Genomic DNA, 12,941 nt, shown 5'->3' on the forward strand with positions numbered 1-12,941 from the left:
GGGAAGTGCCTTGGTATATGTGTGTATGTAAAATTTGGGGGCCGCATTATACGAGAGATCGGCTGTTACACAAGAATATACTGTATAGTAGAATCCTGTTTGGTAGGGAATATAATCATATTCTAATAAATCAAATTGAATTTATGAATTTGGGCTAGAAAGGGACCAGGGAAGCTATTCAATGTCCATGTGTACATACATACATATACCAAGGCACTTCCCCCAATTTGGGGGGTAGCCGACATCAACAAAGAAACAAAAACAAAAAGGGGACCTCTACTCTCTACGTTCCTCCCAGACTAACAAGGGACTCAACCAAGTTCAGCTGGTACTGCTAGGGTGTCACAGCCCACCCTCCCACATTATCCACCACAGATGAAGCTTCATAATGCTGAATCCCCTACTGCTGCTACCTCCGCGGTCATCTAAGGTATCGGAGGCAGCAGCAGGGCCTACCGGAACTGCGTCACAATCGCTTGCCATTCATTCCTATTTCTAGCACGCTCTCTTGCTTCGCTCACATCTATCCTCCTATCACCCAGAGCTTCCTTCACTCCATCCATCCACCCAAACCTTGGCCTTCCTCTCGTACTTCTCCCATCAACTCTTGCATTCATCACCTTCTTTAGCAGACAGCCATTTTCCATTCTCTCAACATGGCCAAACCACCTCAACACATTCATAAGATTTAAACACATTGATCCACAAGAAGCAAAAAACATAATATAAAATTCCTTTTACTGCTTACTTTCTAAAGAAAATAATTCCAATAAATACTATTTAAAAAACATTAAGCACACTAACCTGTCTTCTGCTTTATCAAGGGATGACAGTCCAATAACTGACCCTACAGTTAATTTTCTTCCCAGTAAATTTGGTAATGTTGCGACTGAATTACTGGAGGAATATGCTTCGGTGCCTTTTAAATATTCATTTTTTGAGATAACTTCAACTTGACTGGCTGTGATTTGAGAACTTCCCAGATCCTCTTCGGAGGCACCTGTCATGGACTCTGATTCCCCACTTGATTCTTTGCTAAAGTTTGAAACCTCTACTTTCTTTGAATCTCTTCTACTTTCTTTCTTTTTCATAGCTTTAGAAGTATGTTCTGGATAGAAAGTACCCTCAAGAAGTTGTGAAGTTAACTCAGGATGACCAGCTTTACAATCATTAATACACCGTACTAGTAAATTATATGTATAAATGCCTGGATCTATGCGCAGCTCCCGCATCTTTCGCCATACCTTTAAAGAAAAATAACAAAAGATATTAAAAGATGAAGAGGAAGAAGAGGAAAAGTTAGAAAAAATAATATTTATTCAATATTAGAATGTTAAGCTTAACCTACTTGAGTTATTTAAAAATCATGAATTTTTTTAAGTATAGAAGGGCCCAAACGTACAAACATTCGGAGATACAAACACAAATGCAACTGAAAATAAAGATAAGATAAAGGAATACTGTAATAAAACAATATCATATTTAATACAGTAAGCAAAATATTATTTGTAATAACCTGATATCTACTTCATATGAAACCTGACTACAGTATTTGCTGACTTTTGTAGCTGGAAATCATAGGCATGGGATTCAGGTTAAACCTACCATAGACCAAAGTCTAACAAATATTGATTTACAAACAATTCAAATTACAAATAGCTTCTTGAAACTTAATAAGTTTGTAAGTTGAGGATCTTCTGTAATTTGTATTTTTCCTGACTAGAAATAGGAATGAATGGCGAGCGATTGTGACGCAGTTCCGGTAGGCCCTGCTGCTGCCTCCGATGCCTTAGATGACTGCGGAGGTAGCAGCAGTAGGGGATTCAGCATTATGAAGCTTCATCTGTGGTGGATAATGTGGGAGGGTGGGCTGTGACACCCTAGCAGTACCAGCTGAACTCGGTTGAGTCCCTTGTTAGGCTGGGAGGAACGTAGAGAGTAGAGGTCCCCTTTTTGTTTTAGTTTCTTTGTTGATGTCGGCTACCCCCCAAAATTGGGGGAAGGGCCTTGGTATATGTATGTATGTATGTATAACAACATAAGCCCTTTAATAGGAGTAAGAATTCAGCAAAGCTGGAAACTTGGCTGTTCAAATCTATAATGAGATGTTGGTTAATGACGGAAGCCCTGGCCAACCCTCCCAGCTCACCGAGTAGCCACTTTGACCTTCACCTACCGTTTCCAGGTTGGCTGAGGCAGAAATTATAACTATACTCTATTTTTTATAGCGGTGCATATTTGCACTTGACTCACAGGGGTGCTCTTTTAGCTCGGAAAGGTTCCTGATACCTGATTGGTCGGACGTATTTTTGTCCGAACACCTTCATTGTTCTCGAATGATTACCAAGTAATGTGAATCGAAACTTATTTATTAACCCATATTTCTCCATCATATATATGTTTTGTCAATAAACAATGTGAAAGAATAAATATATTATAAAGAATCGTCTTGGTAAGTCTAAATTTAATAACACAATCCGCCGAAGTCAACGACAGCAGCTGGTTTTCGGATGCACGCTTTGTAATTTTGTAATTTTTCACATATTTTAACACAAATTGGGATAGATTACACTCAGCATAAGTTAAACATGTTATTATAAACTTTCTTTGAATACCAGAACTTACCAAAAACATGGAATTAATAAAACCCGATATTTGTGAAAACTTATGGGGAGGTGAAAGAACAGCCTATAGCGGCCTGGCAGGAAAACGATCCCTTCTGACTCGTAGACACAGTTTGTTTTTTTCTTTCGTAATATAGTTCGGCCTATTCCTTTCAGTTTAAATAGTCTTGCATTGTCTCTCTTCGTATCATTATGCTTACTATTTTCCCACATTCCTGTTTCTCACCTAATATCTATCTATTTTCCCCGATATCCCTTCTTTCATATAGGCCTATGTGATATCCGCACTACGATTCCTTATGTTTTGCACCTTACGTCAGTAAGTATGTAAATAATAATAACAACATAAATGTTATGCTGTGTAGCAAGTATAACCTATTCTGTAAACCTGATATTAAGCATAGTATTTTTTTATTCCCGCCTCTACACTATTTTAATGAGACTAGCACGCGCTTCTCTTCAAGCCATCACTTTCGACAGAGGATAAGAAATAAGGAATCGTAGTGCGGATATCCCATATTTGAAAGAAGGGATATCGGGGAAAATAGATAGATATTAGGTGAGGAACAGGAATGTGGGAAAATACTAAGCAAAATAATACGAAGACTATTTAAACTGAAAGGAATAGGCCGAACTATATTACGAAAGAAAAAAACAAACTGCGTCTACGAGTCAGAAGGGATCGTTTTCCCGCCAGGCCGCTATAGGCTGTTCTTTCACCTCCCCATAAGTTTTCACAAATATCGGGTTTTATTAATTCCATGTTTTTGGTAAGTTCTGGTATTCAAAGAAAGTTTATAATAACATGTTTAACTTATGCTGAGTGTAATCTATCCCAATTTGTGTTAAAATATGTGAAAAATTACAAAATCACAAAGCGTGCATCCGAAAACCAGCTGCTGTCGTTGACTTCGGCGGATTGTGTTATTAAATTTAGAGTTACCAAGATGATTCTTTATAATATATTTATTCTTTCACATTGTTTATTGACAAAACATATATATGATGGAGAAATATAGGTTAATAAATAATTTTCGATTCACATTACTTGGTAATCATTCGAGAACAATGAAGGTGTTCGGACAAAAATACTTCCGACCAATCAGGTATCAGGAACCTTTCCGAGCTAAAAGGGCACCCCTGTGAGTCAAGTGCAAATATGCACCGCTATAAAAAATAGACTATAGAAGGACTTGGGTTTGCAGTTAAGAAAAGTACAAACTACTTTTTAAAATTTCTGATTTGGTCCTACAAGTTTACAAACCCTAGTTCTTCAATAGAAGACTCATCTTTAGGTAGAAGGATGTCCCTATAACACTGGGGGGTTTAAAATGCTAGGATGTCAAACACTCAGACCTTAGGAGCAGCAACAGTCTCGTCTGCATATCTGCCACTGCCTATAACCTTAAATTCAGGTGATAGGTTAAGTTTCTGTCATTAGACAGATGGTCATGGAGGAATTTATATCCCTAAGGGATATGATATCTTCAATGCAGAGCTAAAATAAAGTGATGGGTTTACATCTCTATCCATCCTCCCCCTCGTCAGGAGGATCAAGGAAAGCACTTTTATCTTGACCTAAAATTAGATTAGTTACTCGTTGAGGTAACTTACCTGCATCAAGGTCCAATTAAGTAACTTAATGGTTTGACTACTGCACTCTAAGGCAGAAGGACAAGAGAAAGAAAGACCACACATTCTTACTCTCATTCTAGACTGTTGTAAAAACCTCTATCTTAGATGAGATGCCTCCTGTTCTGTAAGGGAGCTAAGTACACTACACAATGAACTTGTTGAGCTGTTACCATAGGTCCTAAAGAAAATGTATTGAATAACTTGTGGAGAAATTACTGTAAATAATGTGTTGTGAAGGTTGTCCTGCATCTCCAGCCTTCAGGACTTGGTCCACTGACAGGTTCTTCCCAAAGGCTAAATGTCGAACTGTTGTAAAAACCTCTTTGATGAGATGCCTCCTGTTCTGTAAGGGAGCTAGGTACACTACACAATGAACTTGTTGAGCAGTTACCACAGGTCCTAAAGAAAATGTATTGAATGACTTGGAGAAATTACTGTAAATAATGGGTTGTGAAGGTTGTCCTGCATCTCCAACCTTCAGGACTTGGCCCACTGACAGGTTCTTCCCAAAGGCTAAATGTCAAACCTACTACTCTGAATTGCGTCAGTTCCTTCAACTCTCTTGCTGCCTGAGTTTGTGCTCTATTATTCATCTTTAAAGCCAATAGAAGATGGTGTTTTTTGCAGATATTTCTAAGCATACCAAAACTGATGAAGAGGTTCTGTAGTCAATGTAGTCTGAAGGGTTGAGTCTGATTCAGGTAGTGTCTTAGTACCCCCACAGGAAAGGGAAGAAAATTGTTTGCATTGCCGGTTGCTTTCCTAAGTGTAGAAATGGAGAAAAATTCAAACTTAGTATTGCTTATGACCGGATACAGTATTGAATTTTCTAAACTTGGGAATAGAGAGTGAAAACTTTCTCTATCCCTCAGAATGACTAACCAAATATGAAAAGCTGTGCAGCTCTCCTACTCTTTTTGTTGAAGCCAGGGCCAAAAATAAAAGTAGACAGTCTTAAGAGATATGTCCTTGTCAAATCCCTGTCTTAAAGGTTTGTGGGGGGACCTCTTCAGGGACCTCAGAACTCTTGTCGAGCTTCACAATGGGGAATTGAGTTCTCTAACTAGGTAGGAGTCCTCAAAGCTCTTCATGAGCATTGATAATTTACACACAGGTAGGTAGGTCTATGCCTCTCAGTCTAAAGATTTGTCTCAAGGCTGGATGATAGCATTTCACTCTAAGACTGAGAGGAGCTTCTCACTATGTATGAAAATAAGTTAGTCTACAATCAGTTGAATACAGTAGAGGCTCTGAGAGGAAAAGTATCATCGGCCCTCGGTCTTTGAGGATTCTGCCTTCGTGGTTTCGGTTATTCGTGGTTCACAAATCCAATAATATTTAAAAAAGTTAGTACTCTAAACTAGTGTTCTACAAACCTCATTCAGGAGGAAGACCAGCACTGTCAGGCAAGCAATCAGGCCACTAGGCTTCACGATGACAATCGACTCGAGGATGCGTACTTCCAAATCCCAATCCAGCCTGCTACCAGAAAGTACCACCATGTGTCATAAGTGAGCAGAGAATACCAATACAAAGTTCTTTGCTTCGTTCCCACAACAGCTCTGCAAGTTCCACCAGAGCTTTTACTCTAGTTTCAACATAGGCACACACCAACAGCACTTGTCTACTGTGTTACCAGGATGATTACTGGATCTTGATGGACTTAGAAAACAGACCTTCCTCTCCAATGAGAAAGCCTTCTCTTGTTCTGTCATGAGCTAGGGATCGTGATGAACAGAGTCCCCTTTTTAACAACCAAACAAATATTGGTTTGCCCAGATACAGACATCGACACCATTGTAGGAAGTCTTCCCATCTCAGGACAGACTGCTATGCTTGTGAGGTGGTAATTCCTCTCATTCAACAGCCCTATCTGCCAGTACAACCTTGGCAGAAGTTGCTGGATCATCTGTCCTCCCTGGAACATCGTTCCAAATGGTCGCCTCCACCTGTGGTAACAAGAGCCCCTCTCTCCTTTATCATTAGTTCCAATAGGTAAGGATTCCAAACTTGACCCGGAATAGTGGAAGAGCGAGGCAAACCTTTTAAAGGCCTTGCCTCTTATGCTGATTCCACGAGAATTTCTGTGGTTCACGGACACTGCAAAGGAAGGATGGGGAGTCCACCCCCTATAACACCTAGGGTTGAGACCTGTCTCAACCCCTTAGCGGAACTCGCTATGCTCATACAGAGGCTGAAGCAGTCCTGCTCACTGATAGAGCTGAGACCACCTCTCGGAAACATTACTAAAGTCTTGTGGTCCCTTACGAGGGCACCTTCTGAACTGTGGAAGTTTGCCTCAGACAGAAACTTCAGAGAGTGTCCTTAAGGTTTTGTCCTCCACTGCATCCTCACCTGTAATTAACACTTCAAGCTCACCTTGAGGAGAAGGAATACTTGCTTCTCTAAAGAAAGCAAATAAGGCTATGGGCTTGCCCTAGTGTTAGATCAATATCATCATCCTTTATCACCTTCCCCTGGGGAGTAAGCCAACAGAGAAGGATCAGAAGCTACAGTATCAGAGGGGAAGGGAGAGGTGCAGCAGATTTCCTAGTTTTTGAGGAAAACCCCAATAGTAAAGAATCTTGCTTGGACTTCTTCCTCCTCTTGCCACTCTCTACACTCCGCAATGATGAATGACTAAGCGCAGTCATGAACCCTTTAAAAAGGGTACAAAAAATGATGATCTACAGACATCCTACTCGTGAAGGCTCTGGACCGATGGCCAGAATCTCCTAGGCAAGACTGCAAGCATACGCACGGTTTCTCCTTGTAACTAGCATACAACAATCAATCAATCTGAAAATACAAAAATTAAATCAAAGAAGTAAAATTTGGAACATTAAGCATACATCTGTATGACTTGGTAGCTGAACCCAAAACTGACTTCTGTACTCAGTGAGATCATAGGGTTGCAGGGCTTTCCCTGCTACCTGCCAGTAACTACTCACACCTCGTTATAAATCTTAAAAGTCGAATTTCCTGCTTCACTGAAATCATATCCCTATTAAAGAATGAGGGTTTGTATCGGTGTAGGTACGATTCAATACTACATTACATTACTAAGCTCAACTCACTTAATTTTTCAATAACCTTACTTGACGATAATAATTCATTGTCACAAATATTTTAAAGACTGAGCTTTGATCTCATAAACAACTTTTTGGTATATCTAGTGAAGTTTACATAAATCAAAGTACTGAAAATATCAAAAATTAGATACCCTCAATAACGGAAAACAAAGCTCACCATCAAAGCATGTCTAAATCCGGTTTCTTGATCAGATATGCAGGCTTGCAACATGAAGCTTATGGTCTCTATGTTCACTATCAATCCTTGATCAAGCATTTCATCCACAATCGTAAAAGCTGTCTTAATTTCACCACATCTCCCAAAAGCTGTTGAAAATTATCAGAAATCAAACACAGTAATCTATAATCGAGAGGAAACGTTTTATAACTTGCACTTGAAATTCTGATTATGATTAAGCTTTAAATAAGCATAATTCTTAAAACTGAAATTAATTAGTATTCCAATAGTTACCTGAAAAGCATGTGCTACTCATTCTTATACTAGAGAACTTCAGGCAAAATAGGAAAAGAAATGTGGCCATGACGTAGGTAAAACACTTTGTAGGAGGTATCCTCCATCAGAAGAAATAGAAGCGGAGATTACTTTTGAATATCCTCATTCATTTATGTCCTCACACATTTCACAATGTATATCCATTTTAGTCGACATTCAGAATACTGCCACAATGATTTTCTCCTCGGCCAGGATTAGTTTTACCAAGTAAATGATGCTGATCCACAACAGAAACAATATCTGCACTGAATTCTATAACCACCTGCGAAATGCCAGTTTTGTGTTAGATTTGATCGATATTGATCCAATCTGAGTTGCCAAAATATTTTTTTTCATCCACTCAGTACAGTATTATTATTATTATTATTATTATTATTATTATTATTATTAATTATCATTATTACCAGCCAAGCTACGACCCTAGTTGGAAAAGCAAGATGCTATAAACCCAAAGGCTCCAATAGGGAAAAATAGCCCAGTGAGGAAAGGAAATAAGGAAATACATAAATAATGAGAACAAATTAACACTAAATGACTCTAAAACGAGTAACAACATCAAAACAGACAAGTCATATATAAACTATAAAAAGACTTAAATCAGCTTGTTCAACATAAAAACATTTGCTGTATAGAAATAATTACTGCAATGCAACTTCAATAACTCTGCATTTCTTTATGATAGTGTATTGCTTTTGAATGTTTCTTTAAATCATTAAGGTTCATCATAATCATCATCATCACCAATATCTCCTCATCTCATCCCTATTGACGAAAAGGGCCTCGCTAAGATTTCACCGCGCATTACTATCTTGAGATTTTAATTCAATGAGCATGTTTACTATTATCCATTATCCTTATAAAGGCTATATGACGAATTTGATTTTCGCCATATCTTCAATAAAAAGTGCTGCAGGGTGGCCTTGTGGGTGGAAAATTCCAAAAATTTCAGTGGACAGTAAAATATGGAGAAACTTAAATTCCTCAAATAGCCTTTATAATATTAATGGCTGGAATTAAACGTGCGCAGTGGCAATAAATACCAATAGATGGACTGCCTAAAATTTTCTAGAGCCAAAATGGAAACTAAAATTTTTGAAATTATTTGCCCACAGGGATCGCCCTACGGAACTTTTCATTGAAGCATACGTCTACATCTTTTTCTTCCACCGCCTACCATACCGCTGCCAGTGAGAGGGCAACCACTCTCTATACTCCTCACAAGAAGACACCTGTGAACAGGAATGATCCCTGCACACAGGACAAAGACCGTGAGGATCGGTCTCCAAGGCTGACATGAAGGTGCGCATTGGCGCCCTTCGATGACAGGACAAACTAGCATGGTTAATCCCCACGGGCACACACTCTAAAAAGAAAAAGGGAAAGTTTTTATGTTTTTAGGCTGGTTGATCTTTAATTGTAACCGAGTTAAGGTTTTGCGGGAGAATGACAGCCTGTCTGTTCTCTACCGAGCCGAAATGGAAAGTGACGTATTACAGTATTACTATACTGTAGTCCATTTCTTTTAGCGAGCCATATTTGCACCGACTCGCACCAGTGCCCTTTTAGCGTGGAAAAGTTCCCTGGTCGCTGATTGGTTAGAATTATCTTGTCCAACCAATCAGCGATCAGGATACTTTTCCGAGCTAAAAGAGCACCGCTGCGAGTCAGTGCAAAAATGACTCGCTAATAGAAATGGACTATAGTGCGGGTGTATGCAAGGTGGCCAGTTTGTGCTCCGTTAACTAGCGGTGGGTACTTACACCTCATATAAGTCGTATGGTTTCATCTGTCGCCAAGATATATCTCCACTGTAAAGACTTGAATTATTAGTATATAGTCCCAAATTAAATAATATAATTCATACAAAAATAAAATGACTATACCTTTAATCATGGCATGAGATATAGTCTGATTGACAGGGTATTCTTTATCCTGTAGCTGTTTTCGAAGTTTTTGAGCCCGAAGTAAACCATCAGTAGCTGGCCAAGGGGAATTAGCACAAGCATTGAACAATCCAGTGTAAGTAACAGGTTGAGGTTTTATACCCCTCTTCTTCATCTGGAGAAAAAATTAATACTATTACTGTATAGTAAGAATAGCCATTAAAGTACTAAGAAATTATCAAAACATTAATAAGAAAAATATAAAAGATTAAAAATCTCACAAATTTTTAAAGTAATTTCTATTTTTCCTAACTATACAAACCTGAGTCCTTCAACAGGATTACATCAGCATTGCTGGAATTCTGCTGTTATAATTCATAACGAGGCATCGTTACTTACTGGCAAGTGGCAAGGAAGCCCCGCCCCCTAGCCAGTACACTTCGTCCTTTCATAGGAGACTTATCATATGGAGGGAGGAAGTTCCTTTAACCAAGTTGGCTGGTTTTAAATCCAGGGATGTCAGAACACTTAGACCAGAAGAGGTGTGGTAGTGTTCACTCCTTCAACCTCCTATTAACTTGAGGGAAGATTCTCAGGTGACAGGGCTAGGTTTCTGTCTGAACATAGAGAATCATTGAAGAACCTATTTCCTGCTGTCTGGAATGTAAGCTCAATTGAAAGTATGTGTTTATACATTTCCGGTCATCCTCCTCCTCATAAGGAGGTCATGGGAGATATTTCTATATATATTTTATAGAGAAGTTGCTCGGTTTAGAAGATTCACTGCAACAATGTTTGATCTACCAAATAATGGCACAGCCTGTGCACCCAAGAGAGAGGAGAAACTAACATCACGAACGCTATCGGAGACAAAATATGTACTGCACGTGTATCACACATGCTCATACACTGTAATGGTATTTCTGTTTTTTGGATGTTGTTGTTATCGTTCTCCCCACACTGATAACCTGTTGAATGTGCAAGCGAGCCATTAGGAGGTTACTGAGAGACGAGTCGAATGTAACTCCTAACAGCTCGCTTGCAGACTTATGTACAACCGAGCCGTTAGGAATTGCATTCGACTCGTCTCTGTCACCTCCTAACAGCACGCTTGCACATTAAACAGGTTATCAGTGTGAGGGGAGAGCAATAACGACAATATAAAAAAAACAGAAATACCGTTACAGTGTGCGAGCATGTGTGATACACTTGCAGTACAGATATTTCTTGTCCTCTGAAGGAAGTAGGTACATAAAAAATCCTGCTGAGTAGCTAACACAGGTTGTAAAAATGGAATGTGTAAAAGGACTTGTGGTTATACTCCCACAGTTAATGGGCTGTAAAGGTTGTCAGGCATTTTCCAGATTCCTGTCTACATTACTTGTGCTACTGATAGGTTTTATCCTGAAGGTTACCATAGAACCAATCCCTCTGAATTTGTGAGACGTGCTTGAGGCGGTCCTTTCGAATCTCCAGTTGAGTGGGGGTACGGTCTCCTGATGCTTTCCCAAAGCCAGAATGATATGGTATTTCGGAACCTGGCTTACTTACTTCGCCAAGGCTAAGGCAAGGAGAAAAACAGTCTTAAAAATGAGATCCTTGTCTGGTGTTTGTCGTTAAGGTTAATACATTACCTTTTTGGGCGACTTGAGAAGTCTAAGAGACATTCCATGAAGGTAGCTTGTGTTCTCGCAGAGGGCAAGACTGCTTGAAGCTCTGAGCATAAATAATTCCCACAAGGATGAAAGATCTAAGCCCTTCAGTCTAAGTGCTGACTAAAAACCAAGTGATAGCCTTTCACTGCTGACTGATCGATTGATTTTGAGTTTTTTGGCATCCTGACATCGAAGGTCCTTTTTTCACTGATGAGACGAAGATGAGCCTCTTTCAGCGAAAGTAGACGAGAAAGTCAGCAACCAGCTGCAGAGAGGCTCCGACCGGAGGATTACCCCTACTATGCACCAATTGCATTAAAGGGCCCACTTTGCTAAATAGACAGCTGTAGAGGCTCTTCACAGATATCCAGACATCTGTGCAGCCTTTCACTCAGAGATACTGGATAGTCTCCACCCAAGTGACAGGGATGTCATTGACTTTTGGTATCCCTGCAGGTAGAGTTGGTAAAGCAGGATGGCCCACTTCTACTAGGAGTATCAGCAGGTCTGGATACCATTCAACATGTGGCCATTTGGGAGCCACCAGTGTTACTACCTTTGAATTTGAAGTAGTCAGCACCCTGTTGATTACCCTTCAAATCGGACAAAATGGAGGAATCGCATTGACATCTAGCTCATCCCATAGGTGTTTAAATGTATTCTCTAATTCCACTAACGGGTCTGGAACTGATGAGCAGAAAACTGGTTGTTTCTTGTTGAGTTTTGAGGCAAACATGATGATTGATGGGGAACCTCACAAGTTGAAAGACTCCTCTCTACTAAAGGATGAAAGGCCCACTGTGCTCCAACTACTTTTCCTGGCAACTATAATTGTTGGCAATCACATTCCTTTTGCCTGGAATAACTCTTGCTGACAAATACCTTGCATTGTCTATTGTGTCTGCTTTGCCAACTTGTAGAGGTGCTATGAAACAATAACTATTTACTTGTTGATGTATGCCACTACAGTACTGATGTCGCTCATCAAGGCTACCCAGTGGCCTATCACGCACTATTGGAATGCTTGCATCATCAAAAGTGCTACTTTCATCTCCTGCAGGTAAAGGTGGAAGTGACCCCTCCACAGACCAGAGACCCGAGGCACTCAGACTCCTCATGTTTGCACCACATATTTACTTTGATTCATCTGCAAACAGCAGCATTACCAGAAGAGAACACTCCAAAGGAGTTCCCTTAATGAAGTTCTTGTCTCTTAGCCACCAAGTTAAGCACAGAGAATACATGTGTACATCTCTGCAGCTGAAACCAAAGTGGCTATTCAGGGGGGGCAATGCTTTCCCGCCACCAGCCAATAACTACCAATACCTTGTTACAAACTTATAACAGCCATAGTCCAGCTACGTTGAAATCATACTCCTACTAAAGGACAAGGGTTTGCATATGAGTAAGAACAACTTTTATTTAAATAATCTTTATAATTTTTTGCCATATTTTCAAACATGCTTAAATACAGAATCATAAAATCATTTCGCATATAATTCAGTATTCTTGAGCATTCTCCCACCAAAAAACAAAAAAAATTATGTGAGTGGACTTTA

General features: G+C 39.6%; 1 protein-coding gene across 3 annotated transcripts in view; it reads right to left on the bottom strand.

The window, feature by feature from the left end:
- LOC137619638 (pentatricopeptide repeat-containing protein 1, mitochondrial) overlaps positions 1-12,941 on the bottom strand; it is a 44,658-nt gene that overhangs the window by 14,112 nt on the left and 17,605 nt on the right. For all 3 annotated transcript variants that reach the window (XM_068349839.1, XM_068349838.1, XM_068349840.1), the window contains exons 4-6: positions 9,728-9,902; positions 7,509-7,657; positions 805-1,244 (exon numbers count right to left, since the gene is read on the bottom strand). In XM_068349839.1, coding sequence (XP_068205940.1) covers positions 805-1,244; positions 7,509-7,657; positions 9,728-9,902 — 764 coding nt within the window. The remainder of the gene's footprint in view (positions 1-804; positions 1,245-7,508; positions 7,658-9,727; positions 9,903-12,941) is intronic.

This window comes from Palaemon carinicauda, chromosome 26 (genome assembly GCF_036898095.1).
Source record: "Palaemon carinicauda isolate YSFRI2023 chromosome 26, ASM3689809v2, whole genome shotgun sequence".
Lineage (NCBI taxonomy): Eukaryota > Metazoa > Arthropoda > Malacostraca > Decapoda > Palaemonidae > Palaemon > Palaemon carinicauda.